We start from the raw sequence: 25612 nt of genomic DNA, 5'->3' as shown, positions 1-25612 counted from the left end.
TTATTATGAAAAGCTCTAGGTTTTTGGACAGTCACCAGTCAAGAGAAAGGGTTGAATCTCACCTAGCATCTTGTGGATAGACATGCTCTAGAAGTTGGATTCCATAAGACATAAATCCCATGCAGTTTAAGAGAGCAGGGTAATTTTCAACTTGCTGGTGCTCAGACCACACAGCAGCTGGTAGAAAATTCCATTTTTGACATACAGTCAGTCTCGGCTTTGACATCATGCTTGACACAAAACTATGATTTTGTTTGTGAGAATGTTGCTTTCATCTTGAGAATGGATGGCATCCAAACACATTCTTATCTTCCTTCCCAGGCTGGGCTTGCTCATGCCCATTGGCATTTGAAGAGCTGTTTAACACTCCAGAAGAAACAGAGCCACCTTTGTTTCCAAGCTCCTATTACTCACCTTCTTTTTCTTTTAGCTAAAAGCTTTAATGGATGTTTTGCTGAAGCATTTGAAGTTGGAGGCTATGAAGAACTTCAAAGGTATTTAATAGCAGCTTTGTCACTGATTTTGTAAAAAGACCACATAGCTTGATTAAAAGTAAACCCTACTCACAATACTGCATGGAACTCTGCTGATCTATTTTTACTGCATCACAAATAAAGCCAAGGAGAGGGGAAATCCCACTGAGTAACAGGATGTGCAGGAAGGACAGAGCATGTCTCCCTTCTGTATTATCCAGGTACTCATTAACTCTCTGATAACCAGTTTAGACAACACAAAGTGGAATGTCTCCAGCAGCAGATGGTAGTGATGAGGAAGAATGAGGAGTGCAGCAGACAAGATAAAACTTGGCAGAAAATATGCAGAGGAATTTCTGTTCATTAGGACAGAGATTGGAATCTCAGAGTCCTAAGTTTTACCATTCCTTTGTTGTCAGGAAGTATCTGAGAAGCATAAGGACAAAGATAACACCTGTCCCTGGTCACATAGCTGGCCCCTCAGCAGAATGCCTGACCATCCAATGATGCAGTTTCTGCTCAAGTGATGGACTGTCTGTGTAAATATAAAATAATGCTCCATGTGTGCTGCTGACAGTATGGGTACCAGATAGATCCCTGTAGGACAGTCCAAGTTTGCAATCTCTGAACTCTTCCAAAGTTCAGAAATGTGAGTGTTCTCTTGGCCCATGCAGCTTTAGGTCAAGATTCACATACATTGATAAATCTTAATTAAACACTCCTATGTACTTTCTCCAGTGTGTCTCAGAACATTATAACATAGCCTCATCCTTTGTCACAAAGAATATTTTTAAAATATTTTTTTTATGAAATGAAATACAAGCTTGGGCTGTAGTAGCGTGAAAGGGTTATTCTTCAGAAATTACCAGTTACCTTCAATATCCTTCAGGATTCATAAAAGTAAGGCTTTGTAATGAGGAAAGCATTTTCCCAAACTAATGAAAAGTTCCTCTTTGAGTGAAGCAGAAGAATTTTATTTTCAAGGATCCCATATAGGCTTTCAAACACTTACTGTGTAGACAGAAATTTTTGGAATGCATCTCCCGATGAGATATTAGACTTGTTATTAATTCTGCCTGTCATTTTTACTGAGAGCCAAACAAACTGCATATAGGATATGAAGAGCAAATGTAAACCTTCAGGGGCAAGTCATGCAAGGACTCCCAAGATCAAAGCACACCATGCTTTCTCTTCAACATGCCTTGTAATACACCATGTCCTGCCTTGGTAAGAATATTTAGCAGGCACATATCATGCACTAAGCAGCAAAAATATGTGCAGAACTCAGAATTTGCAGACTTTGAATTCCATGTTTATTAAAAACTATAGTAGCAATAGTACTTGGTCTCCTGCGAAAAGTTGTGAGACCTGAAGCCACCATATGTGTTAATTCAGAGAGTTTGTGTGAAATAGTTCATTAAATCCTGCAGCCTGTTCCCATTTCACCTTCAAATTACAGCTCTCTTGCAGAAGCAAGTGTATGTTGTATGGTTTGCTGTGACTTGTCCCTCAGCAACAGGATTCCTGGAAAAAATAATGCACTTGAATGCAAGTGACTAAGTGAAGGTGCCAGTGCTTGATGTCAATGTAACAAGAAGTCTCCCTGCACATAGGACCTAAGAGACAATTCTTAATGTATCTCAAGAAAAAGCATTATTATGGGAATGTGGGAGCTGAGCACAGACATGAGCAAAACAAATCCCAAACCAAGTATTTGCCATGGAAGTACCTTAGGAAAACCTAAGAGTGATCAAACAGGATTTTTTTTCAGATGACTCTGGCTGTTGCACTTACGATGGTGTGGAAAACACAAATCCCAGCTCAGTGCCAAGAAGCCAGGATTTTCTCAGGCTTCTCCCGTGGCCCTGTTGTGGGGTAAACAGGGATCCTGGCAGCCTCTGGCTCATACTGGGTCACCTTTGTGTCCTGGAGAACCCTCTGAGGCTGTGGCAGAGGCAAGGCGGTGATGCAGGGAACCGTGACCCTCTCATCAGCAGCAGCTCTGAAACAGTAAGGGATTGTGTAACACAGTGCCTGACATAATCCTAACTTTGATTCCTGATTCAACTCTTCCACTCAAATAAACAAAACATTTTATACCCCAAACTGAGGATTTCTACTAAAGCCTTGCATAAACTGACTTTACAGGCTGCTTTTGTAATCTTTCCAGATTGCAAGAATCAAAACTGAGAGGAAGAAAAAGGCAACACTGGGTTTTTATGGAAGCAAAGGAAAAGATTCTTCCATTTCCAGATGTCTCGCAGCCCTTTCAACTGTAGGGAAAGATATCATGACAAAAGATTTTATGATTCTTGGCTTTGTAATCATATGAAAATTGTATTTTATCTGACATCAAAAGATTGAGCTGCTAAAGATCTTGCATCTGCTCAGATTAGTAACAGTGCAAATAAGGCATAAATGGAATAAAAAAATTCCTTTTGTGTCCTTAGGCTATATGTGTGGTTTTTTAAACAATCAGCTCTATGAAGAAAGAGAACCAATACAATGTTCATTTCTGGATTAGAGTTCAAGAAAAATTAACGTGTACAACTTTTCATGGGCTTGAAACCTAGAAAATTTTGAATTTTGTCCCATATGACCTACAGTTATTTTGATAGCATTACACTAAATCTATGCCCCAAAACTGTAATCAGTTTGTGTGATTTCTTTCTTGTGAAAATTAAAGCAAGCATGATGAAATAGGCCATCTATATTGCACATAATTTATTGCAGATTCTTAGCATTGTTCAAGCAATAATTTAATTTATAATAATTGGTTTTGGTGGACCTCATCTAACTAGATTTCAGCAAAGCAATTAAAATGGTGCCATACAGGGAATGATTAACAAAAAATTCTGGCTCAAGCAGAGACAAAAGGTGCTGAAAGGAGAAGCATCAAGGTAGAGAGAGGTTACAAGCACATCTTCTCAAGCATCACTCTTAGGCAGTCTGAACTAAATATATCCACCAGCAACACTTGCACAAGACGAAGGAGCACATTAATGAAATTTGCTGATGACACAAAGCTGGGAAGAGCAGCAGAATGTCTCACAGGAAGAACTCAGGGAGCTGATTTCTGAGAAATACCCTAAAGACATTTCATTAGACAAAGCTTAAGATCATGTACTTAAAAGGGGATTGTGTTTCCTGACTGAGGTCTGGAGACAGAAAGTCTCTTTTTTATGGTGAAGCCTGGGAAATGGGAATTTCTAAAGCGGATGTCTCCACAGTACCCATGAGCTTGAGTCTAGCCCATGCAGTTAAGGTTTTTAGTGCTAGCAACAAGAGCAGTACTTAGTAAAAATAAGAGTATTTCTGGGTACCTGTTTGTAAACAATTATTTAACTGGCACAGTGTACCTAACATGGCTTCTGTCAGGTTATTCTCTCAATTTTTATTGTTCTTCCTATTACATAATTACTTCCCATTGGAGGCAGATGGCAGATATTGAGTAGCTCATCCATAAAGGTGAGAGTGTGACAATCCCTCTCCAGCTCAGCTGGTGCCAGAGACGCCTCTGGGCATGGGGAGGGGTCCTGCTGAGCAAAGCTGCCTCCTTCCACCTGCAGAGATCACTCAGCCTAGCTCTTCACTTCAGGGAAACTACATTTCATAGTTTTCTCACACATCTGATGTGTTCCCAGCATGAAGGGTTGCTTTTCTGCCACCCACACTTTCTGGAGAAGTCTTTCCTGCCCTTTCACTGCCCACAATGATCCCTCAGAAGGGCTGCCTGGAGAGAAGTGCTCCCACACGCCTGGTGACATTTAAGCCGTGTGGCAGATCCCTGCTCCCACCCAACACAATAGCCGACTTGGTGGGTGCAGAACGAAGCCCAGTGTGACATTTTCTTCCACCCCACGCTTCTTTGCTGAGTGAAGCTTTTGTGAGATGGCAAAGGCCAGAAAAGCCCTGTGGCCCCACCTGTTTCTGTGGGCTCCAGTCCCACGGCTGGCTGACCCTTTGCTGCAGTGGTGATCTCATGTCCTCCTTGCCCCACCAACAATGAAACCAGCCCCACTATGCTCCATTCAGAGTGACAAAAAAACTGCAATTAATTCAGGAAAACTTTTGGACAGGAGAATTTTGTTAAATGCTGTTGATAAGACATAATATCATCTTTCAAGCAGGGATGTCATCCTCACTCCCATGGGGGCAGAACACAGCAAGAAAAATTACCTGAAGCAGGGTATGATTAGAAATTCATTAGAAAAATAGGTTTGGTTTCTATGAACTTCTATTCATAGAAAATACTTTCTTGAAACATTTTGATTTCAAAAGAGTTATTATTAGAAAGGATTCTTTGACCTAGGTGCAATTTTTTGGCCAAGACCAAAGCAAGTGTGACCTGCCTGTCCCAGAAAAGTCAGAACATCCAAGCTATTGGGTAAGCTCCCTCTTTGCAGCAGGAAAGCACAAACACATCAGTTGAATAGGCTTTCTTAAGTGCACCTGATCCCCTTATTTCTAAGGATATCTTTTCCATCAAGGGAAATTTATTTTCCAAGACGGGCAGGAACAAAAAAAAAGGATAGAAAATATTGTAAACTAGCTAAAATAAACCATTTTCTAAGAAGCTCAGATTTAAACTCATCTAAACTATCTCATTTAAACCTACTCCTTTCAGTATGATGACAAATATAGAATCATAAAATGGTTTGGGTTGAAAGGAACTTTAAAGACCACATGGTCCCCACTGCCACGGGCAGGGACACCTTCCACTAGCCCAGGTTGCTCAGAGCTCCATCCAGCCTGGCCTTGAACACTTCTAGGGATGAGACATCCACAGCTTCTCTGGGAAACCTGTTACGGTTTCTCACCACCCCCACAGTAAAGACTCTTTTCCTAATACTTAATCTAAACCCATTCTCTTTCAGTTTGAATCCATTGCCCCTTGCCCTGTCTTGTAGTCTCTCTCCATCTTTCTTGTAGACACCTTTCAGATTCTGGAAGGCCACAATAAGGTCACCTGAAAGCCTTCCCTTTTCCAGGGAAGGAATCCCAATTCACTGTGCCCTTCCTCAACTTCAGCTCAGAAGCAGGACTTTATGTTAGACAAGCCTTTACCAAACTTTTGCAAATGTGAGCATTTTTCTGTTCTTCTGACCTGTCTACAGCAGTAAATACATCTGGCTTCAAAGGTAACAGGATGCAAAATTCACATAATCATAGCATATGCTGAGTTGGAAGGGACTCACAAGGATCATCAAGTGCAACTCCTGGCCCTGCACAGGACACCCCAAGAGACCCACCATGTGCCCAAGACCATTGTCCAAACAGTTCTTGAACTCTGTCAGGATGGTGCTGTGACCACTGCCCTGGGGAGCCTGTTCAGTGCCCAGCCACCCTCTGGATGAACCTTTTCCTGATACCCAGCCTAAACCTCCCCTGACACAGCTTCAGGCCATTCCCTTGGGTTACCAGAGAGGAGATCAGTGCCTGCCCCTCCTCTTCCCCTCACAAGAAGTCACAGACTGCACTGAGGTCTCCCCTCAGTCTCCTCCAGGCTGAACACAACAAGCGACCCCAGCCACTCCGCACATGTCTTCTCCTTAAGGCCCCTCACCATCTTGTGGTCTTCCTTTGGGCACTCTCTAATAGTCTAATGTCTTTTTTATATTTTGGCACTGAAAACTGCCCCAGAACTCCAAGTGAGGCTACCCCAGTGCAGAGCAGAGCAGGACAATCCCCTCCCCTTGCCTGGCTGGCCATGCTGTGACTGATGCACCAAGGACACACCCGGCCTTCCAGCTGCCAGGCTGCTGACTCCTGCTCAACTTCACGTCATTCAGCACCTAAACCATCATTAAATTAACTTCTTCATGTATGAAACCTGTGGAAAATCACCAAATCTATGACAATATGGCATAAAGCTGTCACAGGAAGTTGTTTAGGATAAGTTGAAAAAAAATTATTGTACCTTATTACTGCTGTCACTCAATTATGAACTAACAATCTTCATATTCTTGTCACAAGTCAGTATTCCTTGTACATGCCTTTTGTATTCAAGTTGGTCAGGCTTGCTAGAAAAATACAGTCTCCACACCAAATCAGCATAAATGGCGATTTCCAAATCCAAAATGAGTGTTAACGAGCAAATGTTATTAAAAAATATCTCAAATATTACATATTACATGTGCTAATTAAATCATTATTATTTGCTTAGTGAACTAATAGAAGTGTTTAACTTCTTGTATCTGTTTATGCACAAATCTTTTAAATGGAATTGACTGTAAAAAACAAAAAACAAAACAACACCATTGTCCATAAAAAGTTTGCAGAGGAACATTTACCATCCCCTCCTTGAGCCATAACACTTAATTACTGTTAGAGATCTTTAGAAACAAAACAAACAGTATAAGCCTTCTTCATGGCTCAACCCATGCCCATTTAGTTAAAAATCAATCCACAGCCAAAGCATCGCTGATAATTTTATCCTGAGAATAATCAGTGTTGATAATAATGTCTGGAGCATGTTAAGGTACTTTGCTTCCCTTGTATAACCATTTACCTATAAAAACCCACACTACCTTTGCCAGCAGGCACAAAGCATGTGCAACCTAATAGTCACCATGTAAGACAGGAAAAAACATCTTCTGGGAGGGGATCAGGTTTCTAATGCTTATGTCACTGTCATTTTTCTCTTATGTATCTATTAGACAAGTCACAGCCTAAACCTTTCATCTGTGCTGCACACTGGCTTCAGAGCTGGCATTAATGTGCTCCTTTGAAGAGACTTCATTTACTTTAGCTCCTAAATTTTTCTTCTCCACCTGGGAGAACTAGGAATGGAAAGTAACAGTATTATTTATAAAAACCCTACACACATGTACATCCACAAAATTGATCCTCTAGGAATCCTCCTCCTGTGATACAAATCATACTGCCCTTTCACTCTCTGCTGCTCTTCTCTGACCACGCTTCCTTTTTCTTCCAGAAAAGCAAAGATTTTACCCACCCAGCATTCATTGAAATCTTCTCTTCCCAAGGCCTGTGGATATTGCGTTGGCACGCTACCAAAACCTGCTAACAAATGGCAGATTAAGTGGAAACACGGAAAAGAATTTCAAGCATGTATTATACTTGCTTGGGGTTCAGCCTGCAACTTTAAGACGAGGGCTGCCCTCTAACCAGGCAGGCCTGGGAATTCAGTTGCAAAACAATTACAGATGCAAGGAAAATACTTTTTCTCTGAGAAGGAAACTTGATGATATTCTGTAGTCTTCAGTAGGCTAAGTTCAGTATGTGCTGGGGAAGAGCTCAGCAGGGTCTGTGTTTTCTTGAGACCTCACTTTCCATCTCCAGCACTGTTCTCTGAGGGATTTATAGCAAAGTACGTAAATTTTTTCATATGTCAGCCTCTTACAGATGCAGGAGCAGACTTTAATCCTTTTCAAGCACGGTCAAAACAGTGCCTCTATACCCATTTACTGTCTTGCTTTCATATATAAGAATAATGAGGCACTTCATTCAATTCTGCAGGTCATAGCCAGTCATTGGCTGGACAATGAAATTTCAAGTGCTACGCCTGTATATAATTTAATTACTTGTGTTTTCTTGATGAGCCTTATTTTGGCTGCATGGCTAACTTTCTCATATTTTTAAAGTTCTTGTTTTAAAAGAGCCTACTTTGCAGCATCAAAGCAAATATCCTCAGGTTGTAATTTTCAAACCTGTCTAGCATGCCCAACCTTGCTGCACATGATTACACTGGCAAAATTACCACCAACTCCAGTGGGCACAGGTGAAACAGTGCTGAACTTCAGCACCACAACTCTGCCTGTGTTATCTGAGATTTCCTTTTCTTTCTAAAACTGGAATGTTTGCACAGGGTGTGCAGTGGGAAGAGACTCTCCCACTCCAGATTACACTGAATTTGCTGCATACATTCTTAGAAAAAAACCAACAACAACCAAAAAAAAAAAAAAAAAAAAACAAAAAAAAACCCACCACCTTGCTCATATTACTCTAGAGGAATGGGCCTCAAGTTGTCCCAGCAGAGGTTTAGATTGAATATTAGGAAAACTGCCTCCAACAAAAGGGTTGTCAAGCATTGGAACAGGCTGCTGAGGGAAGTGGTAGAGTCACCACCCCTTGAGGTTTTTAAAAGACACATAAATGTGGCACTTTGGGATGTGGCTTAGTGGTGGACCTGGCAGTGTTAGGTTTACAGTTGGCCTTGAAGATCTTAAAGATCTTTTCCAGCCTAAATGATTCTCTGATTCTGCAAAAAGTTTTTAGCCTACAGTCTGAGAAAGCAGTTGAGAACACAGTATCAGTGGATGGGAAACATGTCCAATAAATCAGGACTGAGGTTCTCAAGCCCATATGACATAGCGTGCACTGTTAGAGGTCACAAAAGTTGTATGAGCAGTAATTTCAAAATGAAAAACTTTCTGCATCCAGTGTTTCTCTAAAAACTGTGGAGCTCACTGTTGGCCTCAAAGGAACTTTTTTTATACTACATCAACTAAAAGAAAAAGAAGATGGACTGACCTCAATTATGACCTTATACTGACTGGTTCACATTCCTCCATAGTTTATTTACCCTGAAGTTCATAAAAACTATGTGGCTTTTCAGTCTAATAGATTATTTTCAGCTCTAACTAATCAGAGCTCATGACTGGCTTTGGAACTGTAAGAGTCATACAAAAGCTAAGATTGATTATTAGCATCCAAATGTATAAAGTAATTAAGCCTACCAAACAAACCAAAAACAATACACCAAAACAAAAACTTTTAACAGCTGAGAGCAGAAGAAAATTGAAAGAAAATAAACAGCACCAAGGATTTTAATAAATCTGCATCTGAATGTCTTTACAAATAAGTAGCTGAAATGAGACTGAAAGTGCAACCCAATACAGCACAAATACAAGAATGTCTGCATTGAAATTCCATAACTTTTCTTTATTCACTGTGATACATTCAAACAAAAGTGCTCCAGATAACATCCATAGAGTAAAGGAAATTAAAACAAAAAGTCAGAAAAAGACCATCAGATACATATGGTGATTATTCATATTTCAAAGCATTAGTAACTGCTTGTATCTGAGTGCACCAAAAACCCACATGAGAGTCCACATTTTTGTACACTGCTTCTAAAAAAAAAATAATCATAGGCAGCTCCAGCAAAAATGTTTGTCAGAACTAGAGCCAAAGCCACCACAAAGATAAAGCACCATCAGGCATATGTTTACAAATGCCGTAGTAATTAGTAGAGTGTAAAAAAAGGCTTAGCTGAATTAACATTTTCCTTGTATTGGTATAGCACAGGGAAGCTCTGGTTGGATTCACTCCTTCCCAGCTTTGATATTTCTCACCAGAGACTTGCACTTGTCCCACAACACCAAGCACCACGGACAATTTGGGAAGCTTCAGGAGTCAGTGAGTGATGGATGGAAGAGGAACTAGAGCCAGTGTCTATCCTGCTATTTAAAAAAATAATCATGGCATGGCATCATGTCCTCAACCATGTTACTGAAATAAGTGGCACAATCCATCTAAGAAAGGCTGTTTGTACAGACCATGTTAACTTCCAAATGCTATTTGCTGAGCTACAGTATTTGGCTGCACTGTTTTTACCCCAGAAAGACAGTTCTTGTTTTCAACTCTAATGCTTCTATAGTAAAAGTATCACTGTTATCTGTAAGACAGCAGAGGATCACTTCACAGCAAACCCAGGCTGCATCCTATAAAGTGGTTCTATTCCAACTGCAGAAACCCTGAACTGTGCATTTGCCAAGAATTATTTGTAACTCATCAGCTAGGTGGGGAGGAGTATTCCTATTCCAAAAACACAAGAAACATTAGTCAAGATGCCCAAACTACACTGTCAAAGGCTGAGAGATGTTTGTAAGTCTAGGGTCCCACTGCGTTAGGGACCTTAGACTTACAAGTAGGTAACACAGCTCAATAAATAGGGGGAAAACTCAATAGAACACTTGTCTTGCTCTCTCCTTTACCTGCTCTGCAGGCCGCAATTCAGATAGACAGCAAGACTGAAGACAGGCTTCCCCTCTGAAAATCTGAGTTACTGACATGAGATTTTCCTTAAAAGGCCTAAATAGGTCATAAACAGAAAAGCCCCTTTCCCCAGATGCTTTCTAATATATTCATAGGGATCCTGCTCCTTCATAGGTCCCAGCTCCTATGTAGATTTAATCCCATGTGCAATTAGTGTTTCTCAAAGCAGGATGTAACGGCACTGATCACATGACCAACATCATCTTCACAGTCAAATCCCTACAACATCAAGGTCTGTCTGCTCAAAAAGCATTTTTCCTAACTATGTTACTAATAAAGTCTCAAATCACTCAGGCTGAAAGGAAGTTAGAAGTGTTATGTGGTTATTTACCCTTCACGCTATTTGTGTGGCATTCATCTCCCACGGTGCATGCCTTGCCCTTTTCACACTCTCTTTTCTCATGCAGGAACACAAAGCTGTAATGTTTGGGTTGCAAACACCATTAAATGCCCCTCTTCAGCCCCCAACAGCATAGAAATATTTTCTTTTAAAAGTTCAGATCAAAGCATTTCTACTAATCCTAGGATTTATTAAAACAAACATTGTAGGCATGAGATAGTCAACAGCGTCCCTTTTACAAGATTCTTTGGAGACGGTTCTGTTTTCATACTGTTTACTGATCCGCCCCTAATTAATCTTCAGTTGCTCAGCTGCAAATTCAGCAAGTCCACCTGCTCCTTCCCCACCCAGCAGACGTTCCTTTCTCCCAGTTTCAGGCTGTAATGGAAGCACCACCCAGACCCTGTCCTAAGAACAAGGTGGCTGGCTTGAAAAGCTACATATCACCTCCTGATGTTACATGATCACATTCATTTGCAGCACAAGTCTAGCCTTTCCTCAGATGAGTAACTAAAACCAGTCATTAAGTGCTTTCATGGAGTTTCATTGTCTTTATCCTTCCCTGCAGTCAAGGTAGTTGCCTTTGATCCAGTAACAGATCTGTGCGTATTTGAGGGGTGTAATGCGGACAGCTACATTGAAATCCTGCGGGGTGCCATTCATGTCCACCCACTGATGGCCTGAAAATATACCAATAATTTTACGCTCCCATTTGTGATTCTGCCTCTTCCACATCCTCACGTATACCCCAGATCCACTGGCACCTGGCTGGGCATCGCACTGCTGGTACAACAGGTCGTACGTTTCATCTTTGACATCGCAGAAACGGTAAACCAGGTTTCCCGGACGGTCATTGTCGTAGCCAGAGAAGTGAATCCTCCCTCCAGGTAAGTGTCTTGCTGGTGGGCTCACACCTATCTTCATAAACTTTCTTTTATGTGGCTTCTTCAGCTCCAGCAGGGCATAGTCATAATCCATGCCAATGTCATTGGCGTTGCCTTTGATCCATCCTTTGGGGACATGCGTCCGTTTCACTCGGATCCACTGGAATTTCATTTTCTCAGGCATTGCCGAGTTGGTGATATTGGACCCTTTGCCGCCATCTTTCTGTTTGGGCTTTAGAAACCCCACCCGCAGTTTCTGAGCTCCTTTGACATAACTCTTTCCGTCATGGATACAATGAGCAGCAGTAAGAACATGCTTTTCAGCCACCAGCGTCCCCGTGCAACCTGTAGAGAGCTTCACCGATGTGGAGAAAGGGTAGTTCAACAAGAAGTCTTTCCCAAAAATGCTAAACCTGCTGTCATAGCCATAGATCTGCCTCTTAGTTCGAGATCTGCCTCGAGACCCATCGCCGCTGTTGCTCAGAATATATATGCCCACTTCAGTTTCAGTGAGGCTGCCATTAGCATACAGGGTTTCGTAGGACAGGTAGTTCTTCACTTCTTCATAAGTTGGCAGAGGAGAACTTTTGTGGCATGCTGGGCCACACGGAGATACCACCTCCAGTCTGGCCTCAGCATCAAACTGTGGTTTGTCCAAGTTCAGGGTAGACTGTGGCAGGATAACGGGTACTCTGTAAGACGGCCAAGTTGGCTTCCAGTGAGGACTGGAAGGCATCACATCTTTAGCAGCACACAAAAGCAGGATTAAAGTGGACAGGGCTGCCATTCTGAATGTCGATCTGTGGAAAGCAAAAGCAAATACAGTTATTTACCCAAACTCGTTGCAAGATTATTCTACCTTGCTAAGTAGTGACTTGGTAACCCAGTATAAATGTAATAAGGGTCAAGTGATTTGAATGGAGTTAACTTACATCAAGTAGCTCAGATTTCTGTGTCAAACTAATGCCTTAGCCTGAGCCTTGCAACAAGTGTCCCAGGTTAACACTGAAATACAGGACATTTAACCCTTAGGTGTGCTGAGCCACCAACTCCCAGCCGACATCAGTGGGAAGTTACAGTACTTGTCTTCACACAGTTTAAAGAAAATTCAGATTCTGTTTACTCATCCAGCAAACAAAGCTTCTGCAAAGAGTAAATGTGTCTGTCTTCAGCTAGATTAGAACACTCTCTGAAAGCTCTCCCCAACTCTCTGACTTCGCTGAAAGATGTCCTTTAAATATCTTCACAGCATTTGCTGTCTCAGCCAAAGACATCAGGCTGATGTTAGGGACAGGTGGGGAAGGACAAAGAAGGTGACCTGACAGGATGACCACAGAGGAGACTCACTTCCCCTTGCAACTCACACCAGACAAAGGTTCTGCACCACATGGCACTGGCCCCAAGGCTTACATGAGAAAGGGTGATATGATTACACACAGGCAGCTAATGAAGGAAGATTACAATTCTTGAGGGAATTTTCAGTTAACACACTGGCTTATTGCTTTGTAAACTCAATTAATTAGAAATGCAAACCAACCCCCTCTGAGCACAGGGAAGCAAATGTGGCTGTAAATGTGTTTATGAACCGCAGGGAGAGTGCCTGAGACTGCAGGGAACAGTGTGCACTAGTATTGTGTCAAAAAAATGCGTAACTTCAGTTTATTTGAAAATTAGCCATACAGCTGAATCGCTGCAGGAGGCACTGTGCCCTGGGCAAGAAGGCAGGCAGGATCTCCCTCACACAAAGATTATTCAAATGAAAGTTCACAATTATGTTGAGCTTACACATATTTAAAATCCTGCTGAGGTTACACTGATCACAACTGCAGGATCATTCCTGAAATGCCTGAAATGAGTAAACCAAAGCAAATCACACAGGAAATGACCATAGCTATCTAAGAATAAAAAAAGAAAAATCTTTCTCTCCAATGCTTTGTGTAGGAATATCCATCCCTAAGTTGAACCAAAAAAGACTTTGAAAGCTACAGGCTGCTGATGTCCAGTGGTGTTCAACTCAAATATTAGGCCTAGATTCTTATATTTTTGGTACCATCCTCTTTGGGAACAGAGGCTCTCATTAAAGTACACAATCAAAATATCAATTGACTCATGCAAAAATATCAAAAGACTTCAAGTACAAAAAACAGATGTAGATGAACAGAACTGATGCTACTGAAACCCACAAAGGTAGGTACAGACTCTTGCAGAAGTGACCACACATTCTGTTGCAAAATTTTTCATTAACAAACAGGACATATTTAAAGAAACACACTTTTTTCCTAGGATAGTCTCCACCAAATATGATGCATTATACCTAACCGATGACTCACGCCGGCAAATACAAGCCATTTTAAACATTAATCAGAATTGTATCATTTTGGATGTGTCAAAATCAGAAAATACTTGGTATTCAAGGAAAACCAACTGCTCCTCTGACTCCTTCCACAGCAAATTTTAATATTGGATGTGGCTGCATTTTGCAAGCTATGAAATGAGAGAGTTCCAAATTGCTGTAAGGATGGCACAGGGAACACCTGGTGTATTATCACATCTATTGTTGTAGGCCAGTGATTTTGGAAGACAGAAAAAAAAAAATAAGATAACAGGGGCAAATGACACCTCTCCATCCCCACGAAGACAATACACACTGGCATAAATCAACTGCTAGCTGTCCTGTTTGTGTCAGGGAGGGCTGCATGCAGCAGTGCTTACTGGTTTCACAGTTAGGAGCTGATAGCAGACTAAACCATGGTTAAGCTGCCCATCAGGTAGCTGATCCCACCATTAAGAGCACATATTTCTACGCAGTTTGCCCTCGATGCCCTCAGATTTCTTGACAGATTGCATCTCTCTAAATTGCACCACTCATGCCACTTCTTGGAGCTAAAACCCATTCATGCTAAATGAGCCTCTGCTGGCCTTTGGCTGGTTTATTTAGCTGGCAGGGCAAAACCAGAGGCGTCTTGTCAGTTGTTATTTGCACAAACACAGCCAGATTCCCTCGTGCCTGTCAGCACAGGGACACGATGAAGGCACTTTGTGCCAAACAGCTCCTCTGCTTCCTCCGAGATTATCATCTGGGTTGAGAAGAGAGATTATCTCGCCCTGCAACCTGCTCTGCCTTATCTCCTCACCATCAGCGGCACAGCACCGCCAGCACTTGGAAGGGCAGCTTCAGACAGCAGAGGGCAGCCGCCCTATGAAGAGAACAAGACAGGAGATGGGACTCGAGATGGTCCCAGAAAAAAAGGCTTCCGAACATGGTATCTGTGCCTGCGCTGTGTAAAGTGGTACTCACTCCACGTCTCTGAGCAAGTCTCCCACCCCCCCTCCCCGCTGCTTCTGTGATGCGATCACATTGCAGCTCTAGGGGATAAAAAAGGCTTTTCATCAGTTATAGAACCTTTCTATTATTTAGAATGTTATTTAAACCTGACAATAAAATACAGTTGTGAGTTTATACCTATAGAAGCTAAACAGTGCTCGTTTACTGAAGTCTTCATAGTTATATCCCATCTGGAGATATAAGTGGTACTAAAGCAGATCTGGGCAGCTATAAATATAATAAATGTCTTATTTATAACAGGATGGAAATTAGTGCACAGTACCTACTTCTGTGTGGATCCTTCCTCTTAAAAATGAAGGAACTGAAAAAGCAGCTTACATTTAAACATAGACTTTCCAGGGAGGCTCTCCTTTCCTTTAACTTTCTCTTCTCATTTGAAACACAATCAAACAGCTGCAAAAAACCCCAGGGTTAAAACTCTCTGTCCTCAGCTACTTACTCATGGGTGACCCCAGAGGTGTTCTCAAATTGAGCAGAGTGGTAAGGAGCGAGCACTTCCCCGCACGGCTATCACAGAGCGGCACTGAATGAATTACGATGTGCTGCTCTACTGTAGCTCTGCTCTTCTGTTTCTATTTAAACTGTGTCATAAACTCAATCCACCCTTTGACTCAGCACAAAGCTCTGCTCTGACATCCAGCCTAGGAACCCCCTAGAAGCGGTTTGTACATAATCACACTCGCTAATGGCATTAAAATTGTTTAGAGAATGGAAACAGTGACAGCTACCCCGGGGCTCTTCATGCTGCTAATACACTTTACAAATACATTTTCCTGCTTGCTGTGGGCATTCGCGCTGAAGATAGATGCTGCTGAAAGAAAACTGCCTTGTTCAGGATGGACATGAGTAATTTTCTAATAAGCAATTAATTTTTCTGCAAGAGTTCACTACTTCAGGAGTGGTTCTTGTAGTAGATGCTTAAATAACAATAGATCATGGATAATCTAGTATGAAAGCTCATGAACCAGTCTCCATTACATTTTGAAATGAAGAAAGTTTTTCCACAGTGCTGGAAGACAGAAAGATTAACATACCAAAAACAAAAAAAATGGAGAAAACCAAGACAGTGAGAGAAAAAAATCTGCCTCAAACCAAATCAAGAAGGAGAACTAAATCACTGTCAGTGCCGTGCCAAAATACCTCTGCTGCTTTTCCTGGTCACAGAACTTGTTAAAACACAGCAAAAATAATGAAGTTGCACTTTAATAACTACAGAAGCCTCCCTGCCATTAAAATCTAACAGCTTTATTAGCCTGCCTGAGATGCTGAGGGTGGTACGAGGGTTACACTGCCTTACCTGCTAGACTGAGGGCTGTAGAAAGAGATGCCCTGGAAAACCTGAAACTAAATTTGATACTGGCAGGCCACGGGCGTGTGCATTAACATACACACCGGGTACAGCGGCTATTTTGGCACGTGTACCAGTGACATGAATACACAGAGAAAAGGGAGCATAGTATATGTTTCCATTGAGTCCTATTCCCAGAACTGCCTCCTTTCGCACTCCTTTCTTTCTTTTTTCTCTTTCCTTTCATGTCAAGCAACTTCAGTGTCACGGCACGAGAGCAAACTGCATTACGAGGAGACAGTGATGGTCACTTTGGATAACGGGATAAAGCTATAGGAAGTACCTGCATCCCCCAGGGCTTCCAAACCACCTGACTTACGGTCACACAAGCTGGGTCCCGGTGGGACCGTACCAACCCCTCGGACCTTGCTTGGGGCAGGAGGCAAAAAACAGCTTCCCCCAGGCTCCAGCAGCCGCTTCACGGAAAACCTCGTGTCACGTATGTCTAAAAAGGCCACCCCAAAAACACTAATGTACTCAAAGACAGTGACAAATCCAAGTACAGGACCGCAGCGGAACGCTACCTTCAGACGCCTTCAAAGCACGAAAAAGCAGCAAAGGCGAATTTTATCGCAGCAGTTCGCTCGCCCGCCGTCCTTTCAGAGTTGGTCACCGGCAGCGGCGCCGGCCGCCGCAGCGGCGGACCCGCCGCGGGGACCGGCGGGCAGCAGCCGCGCTCGCCCTTTTGTCGCCGGCGCCGCCGGGGAGGCGCCGCCCGGTGCGCTCCGGTGGATGCGAGCGGGGTTAAACATTAAGCCCTGCGCGCAGGGAGCGCTCGCCCCGGGCCGGGACAGCCGCTCCCACCGCCCGGTGTCCCGCACGGCCGGACGCCGGCAGGTGAGGCACTGCCCGGGCGAGCCCGGCGCTCGCCATCCTCCCGCCGCCCCTTTGTCCCCGGGGCGCCCCGCGGCGCCCTCCCTGCCGGCGGGACCCGCTACCTACCGGCTCCCCGCGGCGGCGGCGGCTCCGGGAGCGGCTCAGGCAGGTGGCGGGGCCGGCGCCGGTCCCATCTCTCCCGCCGCCTCCGCGGGGCTCGGGAGCGCCTCCCCTCCCTTCCGCCGGGCGCCGGCCCTCGGCGGCGCGCTCGGAGCGGGGCGGGGCGGGGCGGGGCGGGGCGGAGCGGCGCCTCCCGCAGGTGGATCCCGCCGCTGGATCCCGCCGCTGGATCCCGCCCCGCCCCGCCGCTGGATCCCGCCGCTGGATCCCGCCCCGCCCCGCCCCGCCGCTGGATCCCGCCGCTGGATCCCGCCGCTGGATCCCGCCCCGCCCCGCCGCTGGATCCCGCCGCTGGATCCCGCCCCGCCCCGCCGGGCCCCGGCCGTGCCTCCGCGCAGGCTGCCCCAGCGCGTCCTGTGCGGCGGCACCCCCGCTTTTAATCCTTCACTGCTGTTTTCATTTATTTCCCGAGGAGAAACGTAGGGGGTTTTCCCTAACCTTGGCTTTTATTGGCGGTGTTCTGGCACCACGGGCGGCTCAGGGGATGCCGTCTCGGTGCGAGATTTTGGGGTGCAGCCCGTGGCACCTCTGCAGCCCCGGGGGCAACAGGTTCTTGGTCCCCAGATCCCTTTTCAGAGGGTCCCTGGGAGCGGGTTGATCCCCCCTGCCTCCGCAGGGCATCAGCTCCAGGAGCTCTGCGGTCACTCACCCGTGTTGCCTCATCAAGCGGACATTTAAATTTAATTGTCCGACACATTGTTTTCATGAGTTTTAATTACTCATCCTTCTTGAAGCCTTATAATGATATCTGGCAAGAAAAGAGGAAACCAGAGCCAAGAAGGCAAAAATCCTTGCAATGTTTTAATTCCACAAGAAAAAGTCACCAAAGAAAAGGGTGGGGTTTTTTTTCAAAATTCCCAGCTGATCACCATTATTTCAGAAAGGAAATACAAATTTCATAGAATTTATTTGAAGTCTTCTACTGACCCTTTCAACCCACTGCTGCCCTTACAAAGGTTGAGGAGAGCCTGAAGTAAAGCAAAAATTTTGCCTGCCCATGGACAATCTGAAGAGCTGAAATATGACAGGATCTTACATTTTCAGACATGATTTTTCTAATTTGCATTTGCCTGGTCCTAACACCATCCCCACCTGGGTCTACAGAAAGATTTTACCAAATGAATGGAAAAAGCATATACTAAATTAAAAATAAAAAATAAAAAAAGTAACTACTCAGACAGCTAGAGGGTACAACTGGTGTTGGAGAAGGGCTGGTGACACCAGTGCAGCTGCTCTTGGGCCATGATGGAATGACCCTGCAACAGTGAGGCAGATCCCTGGAGTATCAGCAGACAAGGCAGCAAAGTCAGGCTCTGTCTGCAATGCCATATTGACCAGAGATCCCTTCCTAATGTGGCTCTAATCACGTCCCAACAAGATGTGCAGGCTCAGAAGTTTTTCCCTGTACATACAACTCTGCTGATTTGCATGGATAGAAGGGCTAGCCCATGCCTTGTAGGGGTGAAAATGTTCTGAGGTTTGGTTAGAGTGGGTCTCAGCACTGCAGAAGTGGTCCAGCTGGTTCTTGCTTCCCGTGGACATGCAGTCTCTTGTGTCCTAGCTGCCATACGTGCTCCAGGGTCTTCCAGACTCAAATTCAAATACACACTATATGATGCTGATAGACGTTTTTACAGCAGACAGGGGGACAGAGATACAGAGGTGCTAAGATGTATACAGTGGGGCTCACCTCACTTAGTTGTAGGGGTTTGCAATGCCCTGGGCTATCCATGATACAATATTGGACTGCAAACCTCCTATGCCTGAAGCAGCAGCAGGGGAAATTGTCCTTGCCTGTGGCAGGGCATTTGTAACTAGCAGATCTCTGAGACCACTTGCAACCCAAACCATCTTATGATGATGAGATTCCATGAAGTGTGTCTCTATGTACAACACAGATGGATGAATAAGAACCACAAGGCTTGGTGTCTACAGGTCCCCTCCTGAGAATGAAATCCTACAGAAGGTGTTGGGAGAAACTGCCATGACAAAAGGAATGGAGAAAAATGTTTAGTTTGAAATTTAGTTACAAGACATTTTGTTGTCATAAAAACTTCTGATTTCTGTTAGTTGTAGTGTACACATTAAACCATAAGCTCAGAAAAGACAGTTTGTCTGGCCTGTCTTTAGAAATAATGAACTACAGTCCTGTTCTATTGAGCATCTATAGACAAAATTTTATGTTTTAACTTTCTAATTCAAAAGAGAAAAAAAAACAAATATAGATTTCTTTTCTCTCTATGTTTATAACTCTTTAGAAACAAGAGCTCTGCTGAAATTGGGCTGCACAAGTTTTTTGGGTTTTTTTTTAAAGAGAGTGAAGTCCAAGATCTGAATGCTACTGTGGGCCATTGTTGAGGCAAAGGGCAGTAAGTGACAACATACGTAAAGGTGAAGAAGTATTAGCTGTACTATATTGTCAAGTGATAACACACATGCTGACTTTTCAGCACCCTGTGAGTAAGCTGAAAATGAAACAGTCTACAGGTGGGAGCCCTAATGAATGGCACTGTCAGGAGATAATTTCGCATGGTTGAAGAAATCTTTTATTCTGCAGGGAAATGAAGCAACCTGGCATTACGGTCCTGTGCCAGATTCCGCTGCAGACAATGAAGTGATTTCAGAGGCCACTGAGTCTGGAAGGAAGAATGACAACCCATGGTTGGCTCACTGCTGATGCAATGCAGAAGAAAAGTCCTTGGAGTTCCCCACTGCAATGGCAGCTCTGCAGCCAACTCCTTCTACTTTCCCTGGGATGCAGACCCCTCCTCACTGATGCCCAATTTCCTGAAATGTTTTTTAACTGTTGGAGAAGGTTAAAGGTGAACACACTCTCTATCCCTTTCAAAACAGTCTATTTTGAAGGCAAGAATGATGCAGACTTGGACTTTGGAGAAGCAAGTACTTCTCTCATCCCCACCCCTACTTGAGTTTAGGATTCAAAGGAAGGCTCTGGTGCCACAGTTCCCAAATCTGTACAACAAGTGTGAGAGCATACCCTATCTCAATGAAGCGTTTTGATGACAATTACAGTGGTGACTCTCCCATGATTGGGTGCTGTGCTGGTGGGAAGGGGAAGGACAGACATTCACCTCAGATATGCTGCACCACAAGGCGATACCACTAGGAGAGAAGGAACTCTTCCTCAGCCTTTTCAAGACTGTGGATGCAAGGGTCGTGGGGAAGGTACTTACTCCTAATTCCCAGAAGCTAAATGATTTTACTGTCAGCTCTGAAAGGAAGCACGTCAGGACTGGGAATCTGAGTTGTTTAGTTTATGGAAAAGATTACCAAGTGGGAAAACTGACAGCTGAATATATACAATATCCTTCCTGTGTTGGCAAAAATCTTGTCACCAGCGACTGACACTGTGGAGCAGCATGGAGGAGGGCCCTAGCCTTGCAGGGGATTCCACTGATGAATAAGACAACTAAAAGCTAGTCATGACCACTCTAGGTTCCTTTTGCAGATCTTAAGGGACTATCTCAGAGGGCAAACAATCACATCCTAAAATAGGATGTAAGTTAGGCCAGACAATCCTTCCTTAAATGCACTCATTTTATTCTGCTGTCTATCATGAGAAGTTAGATTTAACTTTTGGTGCCTACAGTTACATTATGTAAAGCCCACTCAGTGTGTCCATCTTCTTCCTGGATGTATAGGGATATTTGAGCATTTAGTTGCAATTCACTTAGACAGGGGAAGGTTTCTACTGCACCTGCAGATACAACTGCAAACAAAAGGCTTTTCCTGAGAAAACTCAAGCTTTACAGAAAGTTTCTAAATCTACTGGAGAACTAATCCACTACTATATGGGAAACACAAGATGTAATATTGGACTGAAAATACAGTAGTTTAGGAATTATTTTGTAGCTGTTTCTCCCCCCACCAGAATTTTCAACTTAAAGGCTTAATGGGATTATCCATATCTGTCAGACATGACATGGGATTCTCTACATAGAGTATATTATGTAGATAGCTTTGATCAAACTATGAAGTGCATAGAAAGAAGAAAAAGAGAATTAGTATTTTAAATTCAGCTTGTTTCAAAATTCACAGCTATATATATTATGTACACTCTTAACTATTGAGAATTCCTACTATTCTTGTTACTGAAAACATTTCTGATGAGTGATATTTAGACTAACAGTACCTCTTTAATTTCATGATAGTGAAAACTTGTTGAAACAAAACAGGCATCTGGATTTGCTCCAGCAAGCTTGAGATTCTTTTAAGACTCTGCATCTTTGTTGTTTGAATAAATAGCATATCACTACAGTGAAGTAATTCCAACATGACACCTTAAAAAAAAAAACATCCACTGCAACCTCTCTCTGAGAACTTCAGGAATTTCCTGAAAAATGGGATCCTCAGTGTTATGCAAAATTGGATTGAATTCATCACTTCTGTTTTTGTTTTCATGCCAGCCTGTGTCTATCTGCTGGGTTTCCATTCTGCCGGTGGTGTCACTTCTCTGTCTGGTGGCTTTGAATCCACTAACTGCTCATTTAAGATTAGTGAGCTGCAACATTTTCTAAGTGCTGTATGTGACATGAAATGTTGAGGATATTAGTAGACTTTTTTCAGCTCCTGTTGGAGATAATACTCACCTTGTGCCCAGCTTGTTTTAAGAGAATCCCATATTTAATATACATGGCAAAACAGAAGGTTCTCCCCACAGTGAGAGCCCACCCTGCAGGGCAGGGAAAGGCCTTTCCTATCCCATTGTACAGCCAGATTTGATGGCATTTCTAGTGAGATGTTTGCATTTCAAATTTTGATGCCTGGTTATCTTGCAGCAGCATGAAGGCACCTTGAAGTTAGCAGTGTGAACTCTGAAGGACCTCACCATATTTCAGACTGTGTTTTAGCTGTGGTCTAAACTAGGTGTTGTTCTTGTGAATATAATCCTGAAATGGATGTAGGCCCTGTGTGGCCAATAAAATCAGGTCTATCTCCCCATCTTAGGGAGGCAAAGAAAAAGGAGAATTAACCAGGGACTGGGACTATTTTTTTGAGTATTTCTGTCTCAATTTCTTGGTCAAATAAGCTTTTGCTGGTCGAATTTGTGCGAGTCAACATAATGTCCCATGTATCAGTGTTTCTAAGGGCCCAAGGCACACAGGAGGGCTGTTTAGCCATCAAAGCCAGCACATGGAGCCTGTAAGGGGCTTCTATTCTGAAACATGAGGAGGAATCATAGTGATTAGCTTGGGAACGAGTAAGCAAGATCAGCCTTGGCTAGTTTTAGCCATCTAAAAATTATGTCAATAGCCTAGGGAAGGGTATCTTTAAGCAGAGGAGAGGAGGCAATCCAGCCCACCCATGTTAGATGCTGATATTATTATGGAACTACAGTCTGGAATTATTTTCTCTTGGGCATCAATAGAGACAGCCTAGACAGCTTGTGTGGAGTGGACATGCTCCTCACCAGAGAATTGCTCTTGGGTGGCTCTTGTTCACATCTTGTCAAGATGAACTTGGGTTGTTTTCCAAATCTGTTGTATCCAACTATAAAGAGAATGATGGTTTTTCTCCCAAAGAGGTAACCTGTTTCACTAACCTATGATCCATTTTTTCCCCATGTGACAAATGACATATTTCATTTGTAAGGTACTTACTGCAATTTTATGCTTCTCAGCTGTGACTGCAGCTGCAGGATTGTATTTAGGTCTGGCTACCTAGCTCCACGTGAAACATAGACAGATTGGAGGTAAATAAAAGAAAAAAAGTACATTAAAGGTGAATAAAGAAAACTTGCATAGTTTATGATAGGATGAATCTATCAGTCTGCACTTGCAGTGCAGGGTATATAGGACCCTAAGGAGGAATTATTTCACATGACACTAAGGCATATAATAACAAAACTTTCATGCAATGAGATCAGAAAACATGTATTTGGACTAAACCTCACCAGAAAAATCACTGACTGTGTGAATTGGTTGTGAAATAGTATCCCAGGGGATTTCTGCCCCTGCCCCCTGGATATATAAACTGTGTGAGGCAAAACATTAGGAAGGGGAAATGCTGAATATCATGTAGCAGTTTAGGCAATCCAATAGATCTTTCCCAGCACTAATTACTACAATCTACAGATCAAAGCCTAGAAGATAGGCAAACCATTTGATGATATGTCTTGCAGAGACATATCCCATGAGAAATATTTATAGCAAGTCTTATAACTTATTTGTGACACAGTTTGCCTTTGAGTGCATTTCAGAGCTCAAAGATGATTATATAAAAATAACCCTGTGCTGCTCCATACAATAAACCAGGTACTTACTGGTGATCTGTTAATATTTCCTGTCTGTCTCCAAAATATCAAATATATTCATCCAGCCTATACTCTTTCATTTAACCTGTGTTCCCTTTGGAACCAAGGAGAGAGATTTAAGTGGAAATATTTACTTTTTAATTACATGATACAGCCTCTCACAAGACAAATCAGATCAAGATACAGACACTACGAACCCAAGACTTGGGACCAGGTTTGCACCAGGAGCTGAGTCATGCATCAAACCTGTAAATATGATTTAGAATTTCACATTACTTTCTATTTCTCATTGGAAATACAAACTAAGACAAGCAGAGTATAGGTATCTACCTACATTTATCAATAGCCTAAGACAGTAAACCTGAGAAACATCCTGAACAACTCCATGGCAACATTACATGGGCACTTTGGGAGGAGACTTCCTGGAACAGAAAAGGAGTGAGCAGCACACCCAACAAAGACATCCACACAGATACACCTGGAATAGAAGTTTAGCTGCTCTCAGGAGAAATAAAGGTCCTTAAACTGCCCTCATCCTTGTCTGTTAGTAGGAAGATCCCATATTACTACTAATTGGAGTAGTAGAACCTGGGCAATGAGGAAGGCAATGAGGAAGGACCCTGTCTAGCTGTACCTTAGGTGATGCAAAACATTTTGGTATTTCACTTAATAGTCAAGTTACCCATACAAAGGGGATTTTATAGCTGGGATGAAGCACTGAGATCCAGCCTGACTTCCTGCATTACCCAAGGAGTTCTCTGTCCCTGGCTGCTAATCTTGTTTGAGCTAGAAAGATATTTTACAGAACAGTCAGTCCTGAGCTAAAAATTATCACAGTGTAGGTGTACATTACAGCCTTTAGTTCATCATTGTCTAGTTATTTCTATTTATATTTCAGCTGTTTAGCAACATATGTCGAGGTCAAAGGCCCTAAAAGTCCTAGCGTACTATAGCATCCTATATATATACTGTATCAGTGTATATATATATTTATATATACACACACATACAGTTATTCTAAAACTTGCACTTACATCAAAAGCTGAATTATACTTTAACAAAATCTGTTTCCATGAATCTTAATTATATTACTTTGATCATTTGTGAAATATATTGTCAATCTGATTATGTGATCTGAGATTGAAATCAAGTTTAAAAAGCCAGCAGTTATCTGGGTCATTCCATATATCTTATTCAAATACTCATATCACCCTCACTTTTTGCCAAACTTTTACCATTTTTCTTCTACAGTTTAGAACTAATTGAAAATTTACAATAATGGCCAAGAGATCTTGAAAGGTTTCTGGGAACTCCTGATTTTAACATTTTTAATTTTATAGACGGCTGTGAACTACAATACTAATTTTTGGAACTAAGCCTTTGTTACCTGGCAAGGCTAACATATATTTTCTGTGTTAGTTTTCAGTCTAGGTAACTGCTGTATGTAATTTTAGATAATCCCACTGTTACTGTGGGAAATCCAGACTAGATCGTTCAGCCTAGGTCACTTTCTCTATACAGTGCAGAGAGATGTTTTAAGTAGATACTTATCCTGTGGTTCAAAAACATTTGAGATTTTCCTGTACATTTTCAGATGTTGTTTACCATATTTTATTTATTTGTTTATTTACCATGTCAAAGCTGGCTTGACAGATCTGTGGCATTCAGGATGTTAATTTCCATGAGAATTTACTCAAGTTCCTTACTCACATTGAAGAGATGAGTTGGATAAAATTAATTAGGGTAAAATATAAGAGTTTGTGATGTTTAGGAGATTGACTTATATAATAGTGTGTATCTTTTACTGTATCAATCTGAAAATATAAAAGGCATGGATTGTAATGAGCATAAAGTCCTAATACAAAAGGTACTACCTGAATGCATTACTCAAAGCTTTACTGATTTGGAGACACATCATTAATGCATTT

The 25612-nt window shown here is 42.6% G+C and overlaps 1 protein-coding gene across 2 annotated transcripts in view; it reads right to left on the bottom strand.

The window, feature by feature from the left end:
- Positions 1–9355: 9355 nt before the first annotated feature.
- Positions 9356–25612, bottom strand: part of PRSS23 (serine protease 23) — a 40001-nt gene continuing 23744 nt past the window's right edge. The window contains exons 1-2 of one of the 2 annotated variants that reach the window (XM_077781326.1): positions 17357–17500; positions 9356–12520 (exon numbers count right to left, since the gene is read on the bottom strand). In XM_077781326.1, coding sequence (XP_077637452.1) covers positions 11389–12507 — 1119 coding nt within the window. In that variant the 5' untranslated portion in view covers positions 12508–12520; positions 17357–17500 and the 3' untranslated portion in view covers positions 9356–11388. Of the gene's footprint in view, positions 12521–17356; positions 17501–25612 lie in introns of those variants that run through there. The other variant, XM_021545030.2, reaches the window with a different exon arrangement.

The sequence above is a fragment of the Lonchura striata genome, chromosome 2 (assembly GCF_046129695.1).
Source record: "Lonchura striata isolate bLonStr1 chromosome 2, bLonStr1.mat, whole genome shotgun sequence".
Taxonomy (NCBI): domain Eukaryota; kingdom Metazoa; phylum Chordata; class Aves; order Passeriformes; family Estrildidae; genus Lonchura; species Lonchura striata.
This window is presented reverse-complemented; position numbering and strand designations above follow the sequence as displayed.